At 41.7% G+C, this 26,215-nt stretch overlaps 1 protein-coding gene across 4 annotated transcripts; it reads right to left on the bottom strand.

The window, feature by feature from the left end:
• Positions 1-16,740: 16,740 nt before the first annotated feature.
• On the bottom strand, positions 16,741-26,029 carry LOC142956278 (WW domain-containing adapter protein with coiled-coil-like). 4 transcript variants are annotated; one of them, XR_012956014.1, is made up of 13 exons: positions 25,061-25,401; positions 24,571-24,604; positions 24,086-24,275; positions 23,563-23,654; positions 21,574-21,689; positions 21,264-21,361; positions 20,857-21,135; positions 20,237-20,353; positions 19,708-19,856; positions 19,453-19,544; positions 18,841-19,024; positions 17,518-18,341; positions 16,741-17,385 (listed from the first exon to the last, which is right to left on the bottom strand). XR_012956014.1 is itself a non-coding variant. In XM_076097791.1 (13 exons), the coding sequence occupies exons 3-13, from the start codon at positions 24,180-24,182 to the stop codon at positions 17,316-17,318; spliced, it is 1,422 nt and encodes a 473-aa protein (XP_075953906.1). In that variant the 5' UTR covers positions 24,183-24,275; positions 24,571-24,604; positions 25,924-26,029; the 3' UTR covers positions 16,741-17,315. The 4 variants fall into 4 exon arrangements, 3 of the variants coding, with proteins under 3 accessions (XP_075953906.1, XP_075953905.1, XP_075953907.1); XM_076097791.1 differs by lacking the exon at positions 25,061-25,401 and adding an exon at positions 25,924-26,029 and having other exon boundaries at positions 18,214-18,341; XM_076097790.1 differs by having other exon boundaries at positions 18,214-18,341; positions 25,061-25,400.
• Between the last annotated feature and the right edge of the window lie 186 nt (positions 26,030-26,215).

The following is a 26,215-nucleotide window of genomic DNA, read 5'->3' as shown; positions in this document are numbered from 1 at the left end:
GTGTGTTGAAGAACTGCCGAGCAGTAAACTCCTGCTCTAATGCAGGGCGGCTGCAGCAGTAACAATATGCGTCCTTGGAGACGGTGTGTTCGTTATATAGCCAGCATCACAAACACCCCACTGTGAGTCTGACAGGTGGGACGTGAGATTAATGGTGTCTTCTTACTCTCACAGAAAGCCACCGAAGGCCGTGCTGGTTGGCAGAGAGATTCGAGGTTATGTAGTTCTTCTGCATGTCAAAGGTGAGATGAGGCTTAGGATGTAAAGTGAAAAGCAATCCTAAATCAGCTGATGAACTGTGTACTCTGAACAACCTTTAGTTAGAGTAAATGTGCATTACAGCAGATAGCGGTATTGGAGGTCAACAAACTTATCTTCAATACTGATAAAAGGGCACAGAATCCATCCTATGTTGTAAATTTGGACCTGACCGTAGCAAAGTCAGTCTATCTTACTGTAAAAATAAAAATAAAAACATACAGTACAGGGCAGCAGTGTAACACAGGGACGCGTCTCCCCACAGCTCACAGTGCCAGGGTCTATTCTTGCCGTGTTGTGTAGTTTGCCTGTTGCCCTCCTGGTCAGAATACCTTAATGTGCTTCGCTTCCCGATCCTCCCAAGATGAAAAGACAGCCTTGAAATTGCCCAAAGGTATAAATGTGAGTGTGAGTGACAGTCTGTCTACCTGTATTAGCCCTGCGATGGATGCGTGACCTATCCAGGGAGTTAGCTGTGCTTCATGGCCATTGTGCGCTCAAGCTACACCTTGTTCCTGGAGAGAAATAGGTAAAGAAAATAATTGATATACTTGATATATAAATTGAGGATATAGTTTCTCAAGAGATCCAAGTTGTAATGTGACTTACATTTGGTTTCTGCTGACTTTCAGCCTCATGGGAATAGCTAGCTAACAAGTCAGACGTATTTTTACTTTGAATTCAAAGCTTCTTAGATCATATATATAGATCATATATATTCTGCTTTATTCATACACAATTCCTAACTTGTGAGGAATCAGGGTCACAACAGGGAATGACAGAGAAAGCCTTGATGATACATTGTGCCACTGTGTAATTTGTCACAGCGTGACAGATCATACTGCATTAATCAGTGTGATAGTATCCTTGTCTAAGGAATGTCTGTGCTGCTGGGAAGCACTAAAGCATTAACAGATATTAAGCTCTGACATCTGTAACCATCTTCGTCATGATGAAAAGTGAACACCACAAACCAGTGCTGTTCATTTAGCATTGTTGAATGATCGTTTCGCAGCTGTTTTTCCCTTTACATTTATTTCTGAAATTTGTTGTAAATTAAGCTTTAAAGTTTAGTGCCTGTGCGTCCGATTAAGACTTCAAACTGCTGTTTAAGCCCAGCTGAGAAGCAGTCCACAGCCAACTCCCGTCAGATTCCCTCCCGCCTTTGAAACGCAGGTAGGTAGGCAGGTAGCCTGCACTTGCTCGATATGAGAGGCGGATGAGAGCAGTGAGAGTGAAACAGAACAGTATGACATTATGAGTCAGAAAGCAAAACAATCAGCTGAAAGATGATCTCCATAGATCTGAGGGGGTTAGCTTCATCACTACAAAGGACCCCTTTCACATACAAGTCATCATCAGATCCATTTTCAAAACAAGAATATTGATTACAGCTGCTTAAGATCATTTAAATAATTTACAGTGTTGGGTAAGTTCCTTTGAACTCAGAGCTTGTACCAATTACTTCACACTGTTGAACTACAGCAAAGCTACTCTTGGGAGAAATCTAGTTTGGTTAACTAGAGCAACTTAGAAAACAAATGATAACAACATGTAATGCAAAAAAAGTCACATGCTGGCAATAAATGCAACTCAGTTCATTGCCCCATACATTTTCCCACATGTTCACAGGACATTAATTAACCAATTATATAGAACACCACACTAAAATAAATATGTAACTTTACACATTATTAGATAGTTGGACAGGCTCTCCTGTTGTCTTACTCGTCAGTTTGTAACATCTGACAATCTTAACAACTAAAACAGTCCTCAACTTACTAACGTTGATGATGCTGTCCCTTTGTGAGCAATCAGCAATCCCCGCCCTGTCACAGATGTAGGCACTACACAAAGGTGAAAGGTCAAGTATCATAGCTGCCTGACAAAATTATTGAAAGGAAAAAGGGTCAAAAGCGGTTCAATTACACTGGAGAAGCAATGGTAAAATGGTAAAAATATCATTCCTCTGCTTTTATGGCCCAAAACTATTTGTAGTTTCACTAGTTAACTACAAAAAAAATTGTAATTTAACAACTTGAATCTGCAAATATGAATATAGTCGAACCACTACTACCCGCAGGCTGTTAAACGTTAAACGTCTAGTTAAATTACATGTAGTTCACTATCAAAAGTACAACATATGTACAGTGTGTACTCAGAGTTTTCCTCCATCCATTTGCAAACACACAGTGGTGTTAACAGATGGAGCGTGTTTGAATTCAACCACTTTAAATCATGTACAGTCACTGACACTGTGAGAAACCACAAACATCCATCTTTCAGGACAGAGAGCACTTCATAAAAGCTGACTGGACGATGTGGATGTGACGCCAGGTTGGTGGATTCGAGCAGCAAGAAGCTGAGCTCAGGAGAAACCCGATAATCCTGTAAAGCGTGAATTTTGTTTATGTAGTGATTTCAATGTAATATTAATGTGCTTGAGCATTCGGTGATTTCATTGCTTGTCATCTTCGTCAGGGTGACAAGAGAGCAGCAATATGTGTCATTGTCTCTATAGACACGACAGTTAACGACAGTCTCTCAAATCCATGTGCACTTTGAGAATATAGACACATACTGTTGTGCACTATTGTAGGAGGAAGTAGATCCTAGATTTAATTTGTTTTATTTTTCTCAGGCGGCATATAAATGCTGCGTCAGCGACATTTTCAGTGTTCATTAATCTGGAAAATTAAATATCTTTTTACAGATCTTTCTATCATGACTGATCTTATTTTCAATTTATTACCCATATTACTGTCTTCAGGTTGTCGTATTGTCATAATTGAAAATTTAGTTTTGTATTTTTGTGCAATCCTGGCATCCTCAGGGCCAGATCTAGTCCGTATGTGTCCTGATTTAATTCATGGTCACGGTCAAATGCATTATCACAACAAAGTGTTTTCAGATGGTTTCAAATGAATGCAATATTGGTGAAAGCATAAAACATCGTGGGATGAAAAGACATTGACAGATCATTGAACAAAACCATTAATGAAGGGGTACCAATTTTACAAATAAAGTTCTGTTTACTCATCACAAGGAGCAGTACTCATGATTTTGCCTTTTGTGTTTTATCCATTAAGTACTGCAAGTACAAAGATGAAAAGGAAAATGGACAGGAAGACATTGATGGGCGAATTCACATGAGGATTACCGGCTTTTGCGGCCGCTAAACCTGCACAATGAGACAAAAAGAAACCGTGTAATTCTCAAAGCAGCCGCAAAGCGTGAAATGCACCCATAACTGCACTGCCAAGCATATAGCGTCTTGGTGCTCCTGTGCTGTTTGAACATGTTTAAATTAGGTAATATCCATACATGTGGCGCAAAATTGTCCCCTACGCAAAAGAGCCTCAAAATATATTTTGGATTATTATTCCATAATGAATGAAAAGATTCATTATATAAACAAATAAGCAAACTATGTCTTCCCTTGACTTCCTTTCCCTAATCCAGACCTCTGGCTCAGGCCGACTCTCTTGAAGAGCATTTATTCTTTGCCACACGGGTAATTGCAAAAAGGACTGTGTGTGTTTGCGATCTAACATCATTAGCGCGATATCTTTTGTGAATCAGATCTTGAAATGTGTCAGATAGCGGTTGACAATCCGTTCTTTGTGAACTCCCAGAGTGAGGGAGCGATGGAGCCTCACAGATAAGAGGCTAAGGTAGTTCAATAGTCCGAACTCACAGAATTTGTGCCAGTTTGTCTCTGACAGGCTGTGAGAAACGACATTCTCTTTGTGTTTTAGGGAGCGCGCTCACGAGGATGCTCGAGATATTTTTAAGTTGATGGAAGGCCTTGAAAATCAATGTGAGGTGGTTAAATTTCCCCTGGGTGGTGTGGAGGAGTGCTGCTCATCAAGTAAGTAACTGCAGGGCCCAAATGAATACCGCAGAAATACATGGAGAAAATGAGAGCTCCTCCAACTGTGCATGCCGCCCATAATGTGAAGCGGTAATGACGACACAGAGGAGAAGTGTGAACTCACTCCATCCCTGGCCCGCAGGGCTTCCAACCGTGAAGGTGAATGAATGAACACTGTGTGAGTCAAATAAAGGACATTGGAGTGAATTCCAAATTTGGCAGCCACTGAAGCTTATCTGTTTTAGTATTTTTGAGGAAAATGGCATTTAGTTCACATGTTTCTGCACAAAAAAATGGCAATCAGAGCTGATTGTTTCTGAGACCTACAACAGTTTAAAGGTGCTCAATATGACTTTCAGAGCATATAGTGCCTCCCAATGGCCCAATGATGGCGTGTGTTGAGCTGGTGGCTCACAGCTAATGAAGCTCTAGCGTAAGTTCAGTCAGGACGACTATACAGCTAGGCTATGTCAACAAAGCACAGAGAAGCTTGGATTACAACACACGCAGAGGGAGAGCAGCTTCATGCTCTGCTCAGGTAGACATCACTCCTCCATATCGTTATATAGCAAATAGTTGTTTGCTACTATATTAATGCTCTGGATGTCGTAGGGAACCTTTAATTACTGCAGGGTTTTCTCTGTGGCGTGTCATTCCCTGTTCCCTGTGGTCCACCTGGCTCTGTTTGTCTCTCTTTAATTGACTCTCTTTTTCGCTCTCCCTCCCTCCCTTCCTGTCAAGTCTGTACTGGATAAATGAAAGCCCATCAAGAAGATATCACGATGAGCATTAAAGTAGCCTAAGGTTGACAAGAAAATAAGAGTCATCCATCAAAGGGCTTGGCTACTTACACAGCATGTCAGAGAACCCCTGGGGTTCTCAACAAACTGCCTGGCTCTCTTAAATTCAGGATCACCGTAAGACAGCGGGACGACAAGCTGAGATATAGAAAATAAAGTCTCAAATGTGCTGTAGTGTTTGTTAACATTTCTGAACAGTTTGGAGTCACAGCTTTGGTAGATAGGAGGTATGGTAGAGGAGAAAGTCTTCATCTTCATATCACACCTCTGGAATCTGCATCATCCTTCTTTGTCCAGGCTTCCCCTGACTTATCAGACGTCACAGTTTTTAGTTTTTCTTTACAACATCAAACTAACGCTCCGTTTCGCTTGCAAAGGTCAATGAATATTTGTGGGTTGTTGTCCATTCCTTTGTCACAGATAAGCTAATATTTATACAGTTTTGTCCTCCCGTCGTGATAAACATCACCTAAATGAAACCTTGTGCACATAGTTATATCACCTTTTATTTGTTGTTGTTAATCATTCTTTGTACTGTATAAAGCTACCATGTAAAGCTACCATTTGCTTCACACTGTTGGACATAAAAAAGACAAGTATACATTTCCCACTAATCAATTCAAGGGCAATGAAGCAAATCAATTAAGAGGGTAATGATGCAATATATTAGGTTTTGCTACCTTTGAATTCATTGTGATATGATGTCAGTAAAGGAGGAAGTCACATCATTTTATAATTTCCTTCAACTTAGTCAATAGTTCATTATGAGGAAGGGGTGAAGCTGCCACTGTGGACAAGATAAGCAAGTAGCTTAGTAGACAGTGATGAACTTCAGACAGGTAAAGTGCAGCAGAGTGTCTGTTTGCTGCTGCTGCATTCTGACTTAACAAAAATAACTTTACCTGTATGAGGTTGTCATCATTTTATAAATCACATCGGAGTGTAAGTTAAAAATACCTCCAAATGAATTATTTGAATGCTGAATGTGTCTGGCAAAAATAGTTTGTATCGTGAGCAGACCTGCTGTGTCCCATAAATGTACATACTATTATTGACATAACGTAATGTAATGTGATACATACAACCCCTGCACATTTACTCTAATACATACTGGTGGTAGAGCATAACAACGTATAGGAATGGGGACATACTGAAGTGAGAAACACAGTGGTGCTTTGAGCTAAATACTAATGTCAGCATATTCAGTGACAATACATTATGCTGATGTTAATGTAGCAATCCTTAAAGGTCCCATATTGTACGTTTAGAAACGCTCAATCCATGGAGTAATATGCACAGCCTTTAAATGAGCCGTCAGGATCTTCATACAGTTGTGGTGTCACAACTGTACAATACATAGACCATTAAACTTAAATTCTAAATGTGCCCCAGTTTATTGTGAGTACCCAAGCTGTTGCCTAGCAAGCACAAAGTTTCAGACAGAAGGCGAATACAGGTGCTGTATATTCAGACTGACAGGATAAAAATGCAGAGGATTTTGAACATTAAAGCATGTAAACAAAGCATAAAATGAGCACAACATCCTTTAAGATTGAATTGCAGATGAAGGCAGTAGGCTACCTGAAAATCTAAAAAGCTTCCTTGATTTCCTGGAAAAGTTTATGTGGTTGGCAAGAGTCATTAATTCTTAGCATAAACTAAATCTATGTCAGCATTTAATCTCATGCCTCTAAGGACTAAGGTAACCACTTGTATGACATTTATTTCTTTGGTATCTTTGATATCAGTTTGTATTTCTCTCTGGGGAAAAGTTTAAGAGCAGAATGAAAGGTTATGAGCGAATACCACAGAAGTCTGCTTCTCTAATTGGACTGCTTATTACGGTTACAAATCGTAGTCAAGAGACGGAGACAGAGCCAGGTTATTCACATCGTGACTCTTTGGCATCGGACAAAAGGCTTCTGCCACCGTCAGGAAACGATGTTGGCAGAGACGCACAGTAACCTTGTGACCTCCGCTCTGTTCAGCTCTGTAAAGAGCTCCTGGATGTACCAATTCACATGCACTTAAAGTTATGTTAGGTAACACCTAGATTAGTCACATCTGGCATCATAACACACCCTGGACCCTGATGATAATGAAATTGGCTTCAGCTGACACAGAGCAGCAATCCTGCTTCCAGTCATGTGAAGATAACCTGGCTTGTTGCCACGTTTCGGCCAGCACATCACACAGGGCCGACAAAAAAAAACAACCTCGATGGCAACACAGGATTTGCTGGCTGAGCACATGCTTGAGTGTCGTCCCAGAATCCTCAAACTACAGCGTGATAATCCTAAAACCACAGCAGAGACCTACAGCACCATTTATCACTGCCAAGTTGTAGGCCACAACCCATTCGTTTGAAAGCGTTTTCCCTTCCACACCACTGAGAACAGCACAAGCATCTAGTAGTCAAACTGCTGCGTTTGAGGCCACGCGACCTGCAAACAATTGTACAAAAAAGGGGCCGAGGTAACATGCTGCTTTCTCTTCCATTCTGGTCAAAAATCGAATAATAAAAACTAAAGCTTTTCTCACACATTGTCGCCACACCAGCATCCCAATCACTGGATCACATCCTGCCAGGAGAAACAATTGGTTATTGAGCGAGCCATGCATTCATCTATAATTAGATATCCAACATAATCAGTTAATTAAGAGGCAGATAGAATTAACTGGGGCTAATTAATCAACCGTTCCCTTATTCGTCTGTTTGCTACAAAAAGAGCTTTTTGCGTGGAAGCTCAATTCAGGCAGCCAAGCAAATGAGATCTTGCTTTCCAGTGAGCTTTTTAAATTTTTTTTAATCTATTTTGCTGTCGACACGAAAAAGCCAGCATAAAAAGAATGAAGATGTATGGCTTCTATTAGCTGTTGTGATTTGAGGTAATACATCAACAAAACAAAAAAAGCGTGGCACTTTAAATAAAGAGGAGGTCAAAGGTGGTATTGTGTAACTACAGCGATCATTAAATGAGGTGGAAGCTGCACTTCTTTTTCTTCTCCGTTGTGTGAGCAGTGATCCGAGTGCCGTTCAGAGAATGGATCGTGTGTGTGTGTGTGTGCGTGTGTGTGTGAAATGGGAGGGTGGGGGGAACTTGCAATGCCCTCTTTTTTGCTTAATATTGGTTCAGTTCTTTTCTCCTCTGTTCGTCATAATTAGTTATCTTCAGTAAATTCGGTGGAAAAAAAGGTGATTGAGACCGAAACAGTGTTTTGGGATCTTCCTGTCTGTCTGCAGGAGGAATCTTGAGGTCTGTCAACTGTAACTGTGCTGATTAAAAAAACAAAATCACTAATTATGGTGAGTAAAATGACTCAGATGGTACAAACTAATTTGCTGACACTTTCTCATGCAATCCATTATTACTAGCATCACTTCCATGAATGAAGATGAAATGAAATGAATAGAACTGACAAGAAAATTGTCTCCAGACCACTAAAACACAGAAACTCAGTTATTGGAATATGAGTAATGATCCAGTTTACGTCAAGGTACAAGGAAGGCTTCTTTTTATAGCCCACATCCATTCTACTTAGCCAAGAATTATTATGAACACAAAGTTAGGCGCTGACCAGTGGTGGTCCACGGAATCTTTCAACTACAGCTCACCCAGTAGACCACTTTGAACTCTTACCCATGTCTTTCCATTACATGTAATTGCATCACTGTAGTCCATAATTAATGTATAAGTGCCTTATATTTGCAAAGTTTTATTATTATATTTTATTGTTATTTATTATTCTCAGGCATCTTCGTTTTTCCTCATTATCACCTCTAAAGCAATTATGGTGTACAGCGAGTGCAGCATAATTGCTCCACAAAGATAACTTTGTTATGGCTGAAATCAAAAGCATTACCCAGAAATCAAATCAATGTCTGCATTCAAATGTTTTCATTCCATTTTCAGTCATTTTGCTCTCAACAAACAATTTCCCCATGTGAAATAGCATTTATTTTTAGTAAGTATTGATGTGCATTTGGCAGAAAGACACAGAAGTGGCCTCAGTGCAATTAAGCTAAGCACACCACGGATTGTCTTCAGCCGCTGACAGGATTAGTTATAATGAGGACCAGTAGGGAAACGATAGAGAGGTGGACAGAAGAGCTCTTTCCTCGTGGAGATGTCCTTTGAATGTATTCAGTGTTGAGGCTGAGGAGGTGAGCCATATTCATCCTCGGGTCCAAGTAAACAATCGAAATCCTGGGACTTTGCTGTATACGTTTTCTCCAGCTGTTCTCAATTCGTAATTCAGGGTGCATATGACATCCTCTGTCCCTGGAAACTCCAATAAACTCCAGTAAACACACAAACATCTGCAGGCAGGAGATGATGGGATCTTGAGTAAGTGCTGCGATTGAGTAAACCAGACCATTTGTTATGTGTTGTGTTGTGTGTACACTCCGATGGCAGACGGTAGATTTAGAAGAGCATCCATTCTGGGTTTACCTTGAGCTCCTGATTCAATTTTTCCTGTTTGTCACGTGAGATGAACACAGAATCGCTGGCTGCTGGGCCAGATTTACAGCGTAATTTACACTCACTGCCTTTTCAAGCGAATGGGACATTGGTGTTTCTTTTACGTCTGGATTATGGAGGGAAACTACACGGGGATTCTGCTTTTTTTTTCAGGCAGTCGGCATCCTCATCTTCAGCTCAGCTCGTATCATTGAAGCGATGGAGTGGACAACAGAGAGATCCGCTCAACGAGGGAAAGCGAACCCTAAACACAGGGGACAGCCACCTCCTCTTCTTCTTTACCTCCCTTTACATGCGCACGTTTGTTCTGCAAGGCTCCCAGCTCGGGGGAGATCAATACTTAATTTAGTTGAGCATTGAACCATCTTTAAAAGTACAAACATCATTCGATTATCAGTGTATCATTACAACAGTGTGATTCTTATCAACGTGAATTACTCCCACAGCGTAAGAAGTTAATTTGTTGTTCTTTTCTCTCCGATATCTCTGTTTGAAGAGAATATTCTGAAATGGCATTTAAAGCATCTCACCGTGGTCAGATGTCTTAGTAAAAGGAAGGAAATGACGAAACCATATCAGAAACCATAAATCCATCAGTTTATTTTAATTGAAAAGAAAAAGTGATCTTCTGCCAGCATTGTTTTACACTTAAAAGATGTAAATGCTTGTAAACCAGGGGAACACTCACAGTTTATCAATAAAACACAGAAACGAGAAGGCCAGGTGAAGGAGCGCAATCTCTCCTCCAACAATAGACCCTACAAGTCCTATTTTTAACATCGCTTTGACTTTCCTCCCATTCACTAAGCTTCATTTTGTCAAGTGACGCTGATGCTGGCGGGGTCAGAGGTCAAGAAGCACTTCAAAAGTACCTTCACGCTGCGATACGCGTCTTGTTGTTCTGCAAAGTGTTTCTCGGAATCAAAATTGGCTTCATCAGACGTTTGTCGTGCAGACCATCTAATTTGGCATCAGGACTGGATGCTAATCCATTCCCCTCTGAATAAGACGCATCACAATGAATCTGCATTTAAAGTTGTTTTGTCAAATAATCAGAAAGCGCACACGCACCAAAGAAGCAAACTAAATTATGCAGCCATTTTGTTTTTTTTCTCTTTCCACCTTGGCGCTGGTTTAGTGTTGCCAGACAACAAATCACAAAGGGAAATGTTTGCCAGCAGGGCCAACAATTCTCATTGTGGAGGGCATTGCATCATCAAGACAGGCTACGCACTCTCTCGGCTCAAAAAAACAACACAATCTTCCTCTAAAAAATGAAATGTTGAAGCATTTAAACACTCTTTTTAACACTTTTCAGGAGAGAGATTTGTCAATTCAACAGACTCTTTGGTCTTTTGCTCCTACAGCTTTGGTTGGTATGGTATGACCATGGATGTATTAAACTAGATAAAATGCTGCCACTCAATCTTGCTGCCAATTTGTCCCAGTGGCCCTCGCGGTATTGCATTGAAAAAAATCCTTTACCCCATAGATCAGTATTATAAAAGAGAAACTGTTGGAGAGGCGCCTCAAACTGCAAACAGGGTCAATTATTACTCTTTCTATTATGATTAGTTAATCCATTAAGGTTTTATATTTGTACAAATTTCAAAGAGCCTAGAACAGAGATTTTCATCCCAATGTAAAGTGTATTGGCCGAGAGAAAAAGCGCGGAGAAACAAGGAAGAAAACCCTGAAGCTAGAAAACAAATGTCTGGTTTATGTGCTCTGTTACTGCCCTGCTCAAACTTTAGAGCCCCACTGATGAGGCAGCATACTATTGGCTGTTTGAAGCACTTATTTACGCTGCTCCCAAAATAAAAGCCCCATGAGCTGTACAAAAGTGCTGTGACTATTTGAAACAATAAGAGTTTTGCCATGCAATTATCCCCCAGCGGATTGGCCATTGTTCTCAGAAGGCTAACTGGTCTGGTCTCACGGTGCTCCAAGCTGTCTGAGGATTTCTTGGTTATTTATTGTTATCAAGCATTAACATTTAAAGTCTGGCCGTAGGGTACAATGTCATGGCATTTTCAGTTTAATTTATGCACCTCTGGTGGATATTGTCAGCGCAGGGCGTTTTAAAATGACACGCTCTCTTGGCCTGGTAGAATGAGATTATTTGGTTTTTGAAAGAGCCAATTGTTAATGACAATTGGTTTTTACAGTACATCTGTTGCTTTAATCCAAATTCTTAGTTGATGAGGTTCTAGCTTTACAGTAAAATTGCAAAAAAAGGAAGTGGACAGAGTTCTCATATAGGAATACAGGCTAGTCGGCCCGTGCAAAAGCCAGTTCACAAGGAGCAAAAAGGGGAGTTGTTGAAGAATTATTAAAAAGAAAACACAAATGACCTTCTTATAAAACCCCCTTTGGAAAGGTTAGGAAAATGCCACATATCTGGCCTACAATTATCCACACTATGTTGCACTGAAAAGTTTCTTCTTCTTCTTTAATGTTAAGAGTATTGGTGGATAAGAAAATATGTAAATGTCAATATGAAGGCTGGCTCATGGTGGCTGGAGGAAACCATGCAAATCTATAAGTACCCAACTCCATCCTTCCTAGCTTAGAGTCATGCATTACCTTGACCGATAGTCAATGTAAGTGAGAAATAGCTTGCTAAGACAAGTGAAAGATATGCAGCACAATATGTAAAACAAAAGGATAATTGTTTCTGATAACTTGAAATGCTTTGAATAACTATGCAATATATTCATAGTTATGCAAACGCTGTAATTTGTGTAACTAAATGAAGAAGAGGAATATCAACAGGTTTGTTAAGCAGGCCTGTCCAGTCAACACAATAAATAATTACAAAGTTAATTGCAATTCTCAAACCCATACACTTCCAACAGTTGAAGCCTGCACCTACAGTACACTATATACTGCACAAATATGACCCCTATTAATGCACCAGTTTCATCCATAAGACCAGGGAGCTTGCAACAACCAACCAAATAGTTACAAAACTGTGCAGCATAAGTAAACAGTCTTAAACTCTAGAGGCAGTTAAGACAATGGAGGCCCTACTTAGGACCCAATCGTGCATCCCTGTCGTTTCAGTCGGAGTTTTTGGCTGCTTCAGTAACTTCTCTAATGGTCTTAATTTGTACGTCTCGCTGGGCTGCCTGCCATAAGCCCCAACCAGGAATCCTCCAATGAGAGTGAGGTGGTAATAACAGTAATTCAGATCAACAGCAACCTACAGCAACCGACTTTCCAGCTTCACTGTTCAGATTTGTCTGGTTTCATAAAAATTCAACCTCTTTCCATCCACCGCTATCTTTTTGTAAGTGCATACCAAAGGCCAAAGAACAAAAGAACGATATTCCAATACAACAATCTTTGACCCTTTCTTTTATCTCCTATATAGAAACCATCATTCTTAGTCTACCCGCAGGCCAAATATTAAGGATGCATCTAATAAATGGCTAAATATTTCAATGTTTATTGCTTTTACATGATGTGGTTAAAGCACTTATTTGCGTCATTGGACTCACACTAGGATCAAAGCAGCCCACCAGGAGCTCCTTTTCTGAGACTTCATCAGTCGGCCTGACCCTGACTAACAGCACTCCCCTGTGGTAGGTCTGTATTGTTACAGTTCCTCGCTGTCCTAATGAGACTGCCAAGACCAATATCAAAAATAGTTGTTGCGTTCCTCCATTTATATATGTGCCTATGTGGATTTTTATTCATATATATATGCATTATGTGTATCACCTATCTTGCACACAGCCAGGACTAATGTATAAATACGCAGGTTTGTGTCAGGTGGTCATATTTATCTGACTGACAGGTAAAGCAATACATTGCTACTCTAAATTGCTCACTCTGCTTCGTCGATCTTTTGAGATCTAACTTATTATTCAGAGATGTCTTTGCAAATACATCTTGCCACTGTGATTTCTACACAAGCTATTCTTACGAGGATGACCGCCTGGTTACGCAACATAATTATTCTGTGCAATCATCAGCTCTCCAAAATAATTATGTTTTTTATGCATTCTGTGTGCAAGTCATTTAAGAGATGAGCAATCACAGTATAGATGGACCGGTTTCAGATGTCCCCGGGCTGGAGAATGTAGATTAGTATAATAAGAAAAGATGCATACAGGCACTTGTGGAAAGGCAATTCCAACTGTGAGTGCGTTCGTTAAAATTTTGAGGTTCACTGTCGCAGAGAGGATGAGTTGTGTTTAAATAGTTTATGAGACAATGTTTCCTCTGGTAAATGACACATCTCCCACGGTGCTGCAGAGATCACTGTGCTTGAAAACGGTCTTTTCCAGGTTTGAGTGGGTTACACTTAAGGCATTGTTAACAGCGTATGGCCTATTGTAAAACTACTTTCTTGCTACTTTCAATGCAACTTGTGAATCATTGTGATCTCAAAGCCCCTGAAAGCTGGGTTGATATCTTGCGTATTTCTCTTTAATAGTAAATATCACTGACTAATAAGCAAAATTAGGGAACTGCAGAGTCAGATGATTCTGCTAAATCCACATTGGTGCACAGAAATAAGTGACCGTGATGTCACACAGTTTCCAACAGAGCGCCGTCTACTTCAAACCAGCGAGAACAGCACGTAAACCTCTCAGGTAAAACAACAGAAATGTTGGGCTCATGAAGGAACCCATGGCTCTTAGAGAGTTTTCAAGGAGAAAAGGGTGAGAAGAGGAGGAAAAGCCAAGAGGGTGAGATAAGAAGAAAGGCGGACAGAGGTGGGGTGGAGAGGGAAAGGGCCTAACTGAAGAGAGGAGGAGCGGTGAGTAGAGGAACGAGGCTAATGGCCAAAGCCCACAGCTGGCTCACTTGGATTAGTGGGGACTCATAAATAAACCTGTGACAGCGATAAATATAGTATGGCTGGTCATCAGCACATTACCCCACGTCCCCCAAGGACATGGGGACTGCCCAGCGTCTCACACACACACACCGTGACTGATGAGCGGCTGATTGAGGATCAACATTACAAAAATCCTCAGAGGAGAAAAAAAAACTGAACACAAAAAGGTAAGAGTAGATGAAGATGACCTTTAACCTGCGCTGGATGAAATGAACAGTGAGGGATCGAAGACAGCGGCGATGGAATCTATCACTCACCCGGTGTGGAGATATATTGGTTCTTATATAAGGTGTCAGTGATCAAGCCTGTCAGGGTTTAAGGAATGATATGAAGTGCAATGTTTCTGAGCTGCCTCGTGGGCCTAAAGGGCAATATCTCATCCAGAGTGCCTTTGACAGAGTTTTTAATTCCTGCTGACGTTAGAAAAATAGTTCAAACTTGTAATAACAGAATGATGAAATTCAAACCAAAGGGATTATATGAATACAATCTGTCACTGTTGTAAATGTTCTGCAAACACACACAAGAAAAACTATTTACAACAACTGATTGTCTCCGCGATAGTTTGGGGAGGTTTGTCAAACTGACGTAGTATTTCAGCTCATAATACTCGTGTATAGCAGTCAGATAAAGATAAATAAACATGATAAATAAAGTCTTTATTATCTCAGGTCAGACTAATCCTGAAAACGAATGGTTCCACTCAGAGTCGTATATCACATCATGACACAGAGGGGGTTTTAAAATTACGTTACAGTTTGTCTACTAGAAGACACTCACGAGCTCAAACTCTAAATGTCCTGCTCAGTACACATGTTGTTTATACCTACATACATATCCATGTAGGTATTGGCCTCAAAAATCCAGTATCCGTCAGGCTATGATCACTATCATTGTCATCACTAAAGTATATTTTAATATATTAAGCACAGCTGTGTAAGTATGGCTCTGAAAGACTGTGGAGCTGTTGTGTTCTAAACTAAAGGCCAAGTTTAATGTCATCCTGGATACACCACTGTGGGTGTAGTATGTTGACATTTCTTTAACCTTGTGCTTTAGTCTCATCTATCAGCAGCTGTTTTATTATCGTCCATCATCTTTGTACTTATTGGCCTAGAATCAAAACACGGCTCAACTCCGTTTTGATTTCATCCAGCCTTCTGCTTTAGTTAAGGCTACATTTTACATGACGACATGCTCAGCGATAGGTTTTTAAATCTGATAGAGCAACGCACACAGCAGAACCAGACTCACGGTAAGATTGCTCGACATCACCTTCTTGTGGCCATAGATGGAGCTGCACTCCTTCAGACATTACAAATACTCAACATTAATGTGCCAACAGTGCATCTGTGCGACCGTGGAGACAGCGACAAAGTGTATAGTCTGATCCCAACGCACATACACCTGCCACAGATGTCAGCCTAACCCTCCCCTAGCTGCATAATTACAAAATGCATTATTCATCGGGAAATGTACTCATGGCATTCAGCACGCACGCACACACACACACACACACACTTTCTAGAACAGCTGAACAGTGAGTCAAGAGGTGTGGTATAATATTTTATTCTCATATTTTATGGAATACAAAGCCTCCAACCCCCCCCCCCCCCCCCCACAAAGAGTGTGCACATCAGATCTGGTGGAAACTATCGGGACAAGGAAAAGAACAGGCGAGAGACAAAAGGAAGTCGTTTCATGGGCGTGGAAGTGTGTGACTGCGATTCAATGAGTTGTTCATATAAAAAGTATACCCTCTCATCATGAATGAACCCTTTTAAAAAAAGCAGCCATATCTGGCTCGAGTCAGTTGATAAAAGGGCTGCAGCCATGACAGCTGAACAGAAGAAAGAAAAAAAAAAGAAAAAAGAAAAAAAAAAACACGAGTTTCCTTTTTGTAAAAATAAAACTTCTTTCCATCGATCTTTCCCATTATGACTACAGGTTAAGTGTTCAATCATGTGCAACAATAATTTAGCTTTACATGACTGTAGATTCAGTCGCCTTTTCATTCTTTTACAAAATCTCTCGCTAAGCTGCACAACAGGAATGAAATATTTCCCAATCTGACTTGGGAGAGAAACAAAATTATAATTACCAAAAAAAAAGAAAAAAAAGAAAAAAGAGACAAATAGCAGAAGGGATACGAACACAGCCAGCGGGGCTGCAAACGAATGCTAGCCTCGTATGTACTAGCAGCCAACCCTAGGTCCAATAATGTAAGCTTCTTCAAAATGGCTCTGAAAACTCTGGAGTGTGTTTTGACAGCTAGCCAAAACGCCCCCCCCCCCCCCCCCCAGTGAATCTGTACCACTGGATCCATAACGCAGCAGACTCCCATCAACTGGGACAAAACGACTGAAGCACATTTAAGTATTCTCAGAAAAGGTCTCCGCTAATCTCGTGACATGTAAAAACCAACCAGCTCGTAGACACACTGGGATGGCAAAAAACCACGGACAAGTATAGTGAATTAAAAATAACATTATTAACATCACTGCCATTGAATCCACACATTTCAATGAATGACTAAGTCCATTTCAGAAGATTGGGGAACCCCAGAACTGTGTCACACCAATTATCATGACACGGTTTGTTTTAGTTCATTCCCCCCCCCCTCCCCCCCAAGAATGAATTGTAATCTTTTCCTGACCACTACACATCAAAACACACCAGAAAACAAGTTAACCCAATACAATACACACAATCCAAGGTTCACAGTCCGAGAAGGTGCTGTTTGAAAAGAGCCTCAGGTCCTCTATGTCCACCTGTTAAAGTGTCCGAATCGGTGAACCGGCAGTTTCACCTTTCAGCAAGAGCAATTCATGTGGCGGACACTGAAAAAAGACATTTAAAAAAAAAAAAGAGAAGAAAAAGACATGTTCAGGATAATGGCGCTTCACCTTGTCAGCCACGTCTTTATTCGTCTTCCAACAGCTCTTTCTCAGTTGCTCTGGTCGGGAGAATAAACAGGCTGTAGCAGCTTGCCGTCCATGTCTACTCCTCTTCTTCAATCTGTATTTCAATCCGTCCGTCCCAGGTCCTCACACCATGTAGGAGTTCTGGTTCTTCAGCTTGTCCAGCTCTTTGCTCTGCTGCCTCAGAAACAGGATTCTGTAGTTGAGGAGAGAATGAGTGTGTGAATAACGGTCGGGGGACAGTGACATTGAGGGTTGATTTCTCACATCGGTAGGAGTTTTTTTTGTCCACGCTGCTCTTTGTGGATAGAGTCGGTGGCAGACTTACGTATTCTGTTGGATGGTGAGGTTTTTAAAGATGGAAAGCAGAGATTTGTGACGTTTCTATCCTCAATCCCGACTTGTTTGTTGCACGGCTCTCATTTCTCATTTTGTCAAAAAAACCAAAGAATCGACAAATAGGTGCAATTGCATTCAGAGGACATCTTTCCAGCTGGAGTTAGGGCTCCACGGGTAATTACTCGGGCTGTACCGAATAGTTTGACGCTTCATTCATAACGTTGACATTCAAATTATTATTATTTATAAACACAGAAAGCTTTTACCTTCTCTTCCCCTCCCTCTCTCTCTCTCTCTCTCTCAAACACACACGTCTCTGTAAATGTCTCAGTCCAAAAGTCAAGATTAATTGAACCAAGATAGATGAAATCTATTCTGCTTCAATCCATACTTTCTGGTGTTTTGCATTTCAAAAACTACCTTTTCACTCTCCTGCATGCTCTTGTATGAACAGGGTGGTCTAGCAGCAATCTAACAGCACCATAAACTACATTTCTACGACAATAACACAAACTCGGACACATTTTTTTTGACTCGTTACAACAATGTGGCGAAGCAAGAGAAGAAGAGAGGGAGAGCGCACAATTCATAACTGGCGATGCAGAATTGAATATGTTCCGTTATTGTGGCACAACAATATAAACGTGTGATGCGAGCGTGGGTGAAGATGTAACGGTTGCCTCACCTCTGTTCCCTCAGTGTGGCTTGGATTTCACAAACTCTGACCAGGGAGCGGAGGTTTTTCATCTCTGTGCAGATCTCAGACATGTACAAGCTGCCCATGTTGTGGATGTCCTCCCGCAACCGAGCCGCCTGACGGAGAGGGATGAGCGCTTATCGTCAAGTCAGGACTATAGATTTAATTTTTTTAAATCACACAAACATCAATGTTTTGAAAACAAAGATCAACATTGGCTCACTGATACTGAATTCATCGAGCTGAAGGTTTATTCTTGAGAAAAATCCCCATCACAAGGACCGCTTACTTGGTCTTTGCAAAGCTTTCAACCACAACTTCCTCTGAGCTTCCTCTTCAAAAGGAAGATGATTTAGCGATTATGGTTTATTGCAACCTCTGAGAAAAAGGCCACGTGATGAGCCTGAAAGCTTCGGAAACAACAAGGAAGTGGACCCTGCGATGACTTAAAGTCTCTATTTGGGCCGGCAGCCCCGTGAAGCGGTTGTGCTTCAGTAGCTCCGCAATGATGCTACTGCTAGAAAATACAGAGGTAACCAACTTGTAACACTTAAACACTGCTACGTAACATGTGTGTGTGTGTGTGTGTGTGTGAATCTCTGTGGTGGACAATACCTGTTTCTCAGTGTTCTCTGAAGGCCATCCTTGGATATGTTTGATGAGGCTCTCATCGAAATGAGACGCCAGGGAGGGGGTGAAGGTGCAGGGGTTGTCGGCCTGGGTTTGGCTGCTGCTGCCGGAGGGGACATGAGCCAACGCGGCACCAGATGCGTTTGATCCCGTGCACAGAATCTCCTGGCTGATGGAGGGAGACAACATGAGACAACTTCTTTCTCCCTTTTTACTATCACAGAATATTTCAAACACAGCTCATCATATTTTGATTCAATTTGGGTGAATAACAAACCTCACCAATGTATTTAACAAAGTCAAAGTGAGGCCCTATGATAGAACATAACATACTCCTGGTCCAGAGAACTACAGATTAAATAATTACATATTAAAAGTAGGCGCTCTGGACAGGCACCCCGCTAACAGGCACTGCACTTGTTACTCTAGATAATACACAGACGTCTTTGGAACAACTTCTACCAAAACAAATGGTCCGTTTGAAACCTGACGCATGCTGCTACTGAAGTTTGTAACGTGTTTTTTGTACACGAAAAGCCTTCTCGTTTGCTTTACCTCCAAGCAATTTGTCATCACAAACAAAACAATGTCTTCTACCTTCTCTGCTGGAGAGTTCTGGGGTCCTCTGGGCGCTTCTCTGCGGTCTGAGAGAGGGGCACTGATCCTTGTTTACCTGAAGACATGCTGCCCTGAAGACGGAAGAACAGACGGCGAGAGACAAATAAATAGGAATGAAGACAGAAGGAGGGGGAACCGGGACGAAAAAACGTTACAGTCATAACGAAGTGGAGAAGAACTCCTCCATTCTTCAAATTATTGGACTTTTCGGCTACTTTTGGTTCTGCGACTCACCCTCGTTTGTGAAGATGTGATGCTGCTGGGGTGCACGCCCAGAAGAGACTTCTGGCTGCTCTGTGGCGTGCCGTTCCGCGGTGAGACGTACGGCCGCGGTGATGACGCATCAGACGTCAGGGAGACGGGGGACTGACTGGAGTGCTGGGCTGAAGGGGGGAGAAGAGGTTTATTACTCCGCTTTCCTTTTGTTTCGATCATCTTACACATGACGAATATCAAGAAATTAAAACAAAACAAAGCCTGAAGTCATTTTCCTTATTCGGAGTGAAGAATAGCACACATACGAATAATCAGTTTAGCAACAAGGCCGTCACAAATCTGACGACAACAAGCAATTTAGAAGAGGACATCTTTTGTTTTGCCGTAGACACTCAAGGCATAAAATGAAGAACTTCATTGACTGAAGGTCAGCAACACATTGTGTCTTACACTGCATTTAAAAACCTGATTTGCAGGAACAGGGAGACCAAATAAAATAATAATGTGTTTGTGTAGCAGATGGTGAGAAACAGCGAGGCGGCCGTACCTTGATTGGAGTGCTGAGCAGCTGAGAGCAGAGCGGTGATGTTGAAAGCAGGTCCAGCAGTGAGGAGCTTATGAAGCACAGACCGCAAGGATGCTTGGGTGACAGCAGCTGCCAAGACTGAAGGGAATATACACACACAGGTGAGTGAGCAAGGGCACACAACAGGTGAGTGCACAAACAAGAACAAAAATCAATGGTAAGATTCATCTTTTCACCGGCACAGGAATTGGTTCATGTTTGTGTCATTTTACCAGCAAACCGCTATCAAACAATGAGCACACATGTAAGTCAGCCTCCCACAGAATACAAGAACTTCATCATGAATGACAAGTGCACGCCCTGGTTAGTAACAGCAGAACACAGTCACCCATTAATAACAGGATCAAAACACACACACACACACACACACAGATAAGGGTTGGAAAGATATTGACTTTTTTCCCGTACACGCAGCTGTGTGCACACACATTACTGCACTGGCCCGAATACAATAAGCCATGAAGCTACAGACTTGAGCCCGGCACTTGTTCGCTGCATGACGCACTACAAATCAAGACTCCACGGAAGACAGCTGGGTTAAAAGTGACACCTGGCGTGTCTCTGATCTGTTGAGCGCTCACCCTCGTTGAGTTTAGCCATGTCCATGCTGCCGTTGTTCATCTGCAGAGCGGCCTGCAGCGCCGGGAGGAGCTGATGCAGGAGGGCCGGGTCCTGCAGCAGCGCTGGTGACGGGGACTGGACAGACTGAGGCACCTGCCCCGAAGAGGAGGAAGAGGAGGAGGACATGGCGGAGGGGGTGGAGCCTAAAGCACCGGGAGCAGAGTTCAGGCTCTGAGAAGAAGAGGAAGAGGAGGAATGGCCGGAGTTGGACGCTGTGGACTGGTCCCCTGATGTGGTCTCTGTGGAGACGAGCAGAGCAGGAGGGCAAAGCATTACTTAACACTATATTTGTAGTAAATTACAGTAAAAAAACAACAACAATCTGTCTGTATATTAAATATTTCTCCAGACATTCTGCCATACTTACTTGTTGAGGCTTTGTCCTGCAAGGCCTCTTGTCTGTAGTCCATGTCCCTGGGGAAACTATTTGCCGCCATCTTGACTGGGTCTTTCTGTCGTTGTTCCCTGAAGCAGATTAAGCAGAAACAACAGTGACAATGTGCAGGTTGCAGTTAGACTCTGAATCCTAAGCTAATGATATTCTGTGGAGACCGGTGCGCTGTGTGATGTAATGTCTGACTCTGCATGAGAATGAGCAACTTGAATACCGTTTCCGGTTAAATATTGAATTGTCTCTCAGTGTACGTATGTGGTAATGTGATTTTAAGAGGGCTTGCCTCTCCAACAGGTCCTTGGGCTTCTCCCACTGGGACACCTCAGTTCTACAGTTGTAGTAGTACTTCTTCCCAGAGGAGCTGATGTGTTCTGTCCAGTCATCTGCTGGGTCCTGGTGCTGAGAGAGACAAGACATGGGACGTTATCAAGACCAATAGTTTATATACACTAGAAGACTTTCAAAAGACTAAAGACAACTCTATCTCTCCTCTTTAGTATGTGCCAGGCAGGCAGGAGGATGCCACTCGTCTCAGGAACGGGAGTTAATATAATATGCACACCACAGTCTGGTAAAGGTCTGGAGTGAGCGCACCTATTGGATGTTCCTGTCATTGACATTCACTATCTGCATGAGCCAAGACTAAAAACTTTTGGTAAACGTGTTTGATTTGATCTCAAGACGAGACAAAGACCGACTTAAGACGGCTCGAACTACCTCATACCAAACAATCGAGATCACAGGAGCTGGCCACAACTCTCAAAGTTCTTAAGTGTGAGACTGGCATAAGAGATATTAGGATAAGTTGAAGAGTACGACTAAAAAAAAAAGAATAATTACCAAGCTGAAAGCAGACTTGACATTCTCTGCGATGGAGTAAATTGTTTTACAAGCCTTAGATGTTCATACTTCATGGAAAACATGGCAACACATTTAAAAATTGTAATGACTTGCAGATAAATGGGCTATGCTCTACTAGGGATACTTTAAAAAAGTATTACAACATGAGACAATGCAAAAGTATGAATGAAGCATACATAAGTCTATGTTCCCTTAATAAGTAAGCATACGTGCTCCTGTCTTAGGTCAGCATCCCTGACTTTCCACCCTCAGTAATGGACAACAGCTGTTCAGTATGGATCGGTCCTGGTATGTTTAATATTCATGATCACGTATATGCCGACAATTCTAGTCATTACAACAATTCCAGGAAGACAATGTACTTTGCCTCATCTCGTTTTTCCTATTTACGATTGCACCGATTTCAAAAGAGACTTCAGCAGAAGAGGCTTGAGCCACAACAACATGATGTCATGCTATCGGGGAAGAAAATAAAGCTATGTGTCCTTAATTAGGATACATATGGACATTAGTAGTAATTGTTGATTATAGTAGGGTTTTGGCATTACAACAAACAAAAAGGGATACGAATTTACATCAACTACTGCCACAAAAACAGGTTTTTAATTGCAGTTTACAGTTGTACATTACCTCCCGACAGAAACGGAACATAATGTATAGTTTTGAATCGTCTTTTTATTCATCCTGCGTTGTAAACACTGCTGTCGCTTACTGCTCACGTCTGTTACAGCTCATACATGTTTATGGGTGATCGGCTACCCGGAGTATAGCATAGAGGTGGTGAGGGGGGTTCTGAGTCAATAAACTACAACAAAAGTCATTTTTGCAGCAGCAGCTACCGGCTAATCAAAGCGTTCCGGGCCTGTTAACCTTAAAGTAGAGCAGAGAAGAGCAAGAAGGCATAAGTATCAGTCGGCCTACGTAGCAAAAGCTAATGTTTAATAACTTAATCTGGGTCTCTTTGATCTTTCCCTGTGTGGATTTCATGATGGAAGCACCAAGGTGAACAAATGAGGAAAAACCTGCCTTTTGGCTACAAATTTGTCACAGTATCGCAGTATACATCAACACCATCAGTTAGATGGCCTGTATCCATTAGGCTGATGAGCCAATGTCCAACGAGACAATGATGAACATCCGAGTATCTTGCTTCATTGCTCAGTTCAACCAGATTCTGAGTGTGAATAATTCAATATTTTAATGAGGAAGTCTTAAATCAAATAAGACCTTTTACTCTATAAAGGGAGCCCGTTACATGAATGTGACGTTTTAATCATGCGTTGTTGTCGAGACAAAAAGAGAGAGACGCCGCTACATAATGACCCAATGCTGTGTTCCGAGGTAGCGTGACAGCGATTTCTACAGGAAATGCTGAGGGTATATCATCAGATAACACTGGACAACGTCTTACCCTGTCTGCAGGCTTGCTCTGAGTCGCATGCGAGTCGGAGCCATGGTGGGAGCTGTTGTTGTGAGAGTTCTCCTGAGGAGAGCCGCTGGTCCCTGAAACAAAGACACTTATCAGGTCACAGAAGATACACAAAGTTCTGCAGAGGGCTGAATCGTAGTAACAGCTGCAATTGCCAAATAATAAACACTCTGCTTGAGATTGTTCTAGGTTTGCATTGTTCACATGGCAGTAATAGCTATAATGTGATCTGATGGCAGCGAGATGACAATAATCTAAAGCTTCACTTTGTTCTCCATCAAAGTTTTAGTGTAAATACTTGTTTTTTTTGTCAACCTCTGCACTCACGTGTGCTGAAAATGAATATGGGTTAGAGTGGATATTTGACAAAAGATGTCCACACAGTATGTCAGAGATCAACAAAAAAATGTTTGTGTACAAAATTGATTATGCTAACTATTCCTTATCACAACCCTTTAGGATAACGACTTGAAAGCATGTATAAGATGACCGGATCCGGGCTTACCATTTTTCCCTCTAACTGCGTGAGAGGTTTTGGCCTTTCCATGCCCCGCGCCGTCTCCATGTCTGCTGACAGGACTTTCGTCTGAGCGTCGCAGCATCTTGAAAGGGGGTGTGGGGTCCGATGAGCCATCGCGCACCTTGTCATAGCGGTGAAGGCTGCTGGACTGGCTCTTTGGCTGAGATTTATGGGTCTAAATCGAAGAAAAAAAAATGGCAAAAAGACTTGTTGGGATGGGTAGTTTTAGTCATCTTTTCCTTGTTTTGTTTGAGTGAATATGTGTGTGAACTGTGTCTGTAATTAACATTACACTATGAGTATAGAGCAACGGTTCTCTGCATTTCTTGACAGTTTTTAGGGTTGCTGCATCTACAACATAACTTCATGAATTTTCCAATATGTCACTCTAATGGGAAATACTACACCTTGATTGGCTACTTTAGTGGGAAATAATGACAGGTGACTGTTAACAATTAAATGTGCCGTACCTGATAGGATTGTGAATCCCTTCTGTCGTTGCACCTGTAAACACATAGAACAAACGGCAATTTAACGGCTAGGTTGATTTTGTTAACCCCAGCTACACACTGTATGGAGCATAACGTCATTTAGCTACTGATAAATAGCTGCCGTTAGCTAGGTTAGCTTGATTTGCCACCTTAGCAACAGCTGTTTGCTCATTATGTCACTAGTAGAAAATAATAAATCGTGTTTAAATCACATCGTACATACTGTGGCCTATACACTGACGGTAACCATTACCACGTTAGTTAGCTAAGGTTACGTTCACATTTAGTTAGTCGATAAGCTAAATATCCGGAACCCAGAGCTAATTGCAGGAAAAGCTGTTAGCTCGTAGCACTGACAGCTAATGTTAACGGTTAACGTTACAGGAAAACATGAGTCACTAATCCACACACAAAAAAAGGTAAACCCCACGAATAACTTTGACAACGTTATGGTTTGTGCTTGATTTACCCATCGCTGACTCTTGTTGGTTTCCTTGCATACATCACCATCAAGGCCGTGGTGATGTGTGTGTGTGTGTGAGGGGGAACCGTGGCCTCCTGTCTATCTGCTCTCTCAGTTCTCTTTTTCTTCAGCTTCCTGATATATCTGGGCTCAATCTATCCTACCAAACAGATACCTACAAGCTGTGCACCGAGCACCAGCACTGCATAGCGGGTGGTCTTTATCGCAAACCACCCTCAGTGCATCACCTGGCATGTAGATATACGGTATACGCTTTTAGCTCGGCCGATGTTGCTCAGCGAAAAGCAGCAGAGTCAGGAGGAAGCGGCGCAGGCGAACTCCTCGGTGATGTTTAGCTAGAAAAAGGGGGTTCCGGTTGCATCTTTCAAATTAAAATTATTATCGAGTCGACTACAGCTCCAACCGTATTGAGTAAAGAAAAGTACCACAATGAAGAAAGATTACATTAGGTACACTTCATTGCGTTTTAGACAACCCAATGGATAGCTGTAAACTAACAAAACCGACCAACAAAAAAAGACAAATGGTATCACTAAATGATAAGGAATGAGCACTGACACATTGCTGCGGTTGTTTGAAAAGTCCCTCGTATAGAAAAAAAACGAATATGATAATGAAATGATAATCATTACAACACGGGAAACATCCTTGTACGCAGAGCTTTGACACAGAGACACATTTTAAATTGACAAGTAATGTAAAGTTGGTAGCTGGACTTGCCTTTAAGAAAAATACGTTGTATGTTATGTTATATTTTTCTACTTTTTATATAATTTCATTTTAGCATGACAAAGCAGAACAAAAAAAACTACACGACCTCGTTATAACAAATGTGACATTTGTGTTACCACAGTTGTAAGTCTGCGCTCTTATTTTGAAGTAAGTCGCTTCATTTCCGAAAGAGCCGTGAGAGTCGTGTCACCTCCGTTCACTAGACCTTTTTTTCTTTTTACAGCAATGGCGGATCATGGTGCCTCTGTGCCCGGAAGTTAGCGGCGTTATTGTGGATCCCACTGCTCTTCTTGGCAAGACCCGCCCTGCGTAGCATTCAAGCGCTGTGATTGGCCAGTGCCACATAGTTACAGCCTTTTTATATGCAGGCTATGGTGGCAGCGGAGAGAACCGACGAGTGATGCACTA

The sequence above is a fragment of the Anarhichas minor genome, unplaced genomic scaffold (assembly GCF_050575085.1).
Source record: "Anarhichas minor isolate MPS153535 unplaced genomic scaffold, ASM5057508v1 ptg000024l, whole genome shotgun sequence".
Lineage (NCBI taxonomy): Eukaryota > Metazoa > Chordata > Actinopteri > Perciformes > Anarhichadidae > Anarhichas > Anarhichas minor.
The sequence above is the reverse complement of the archived record's forward strand: the minus strand, read 5'-3'. Positions and strand labels throughout refer to the sequence as shown.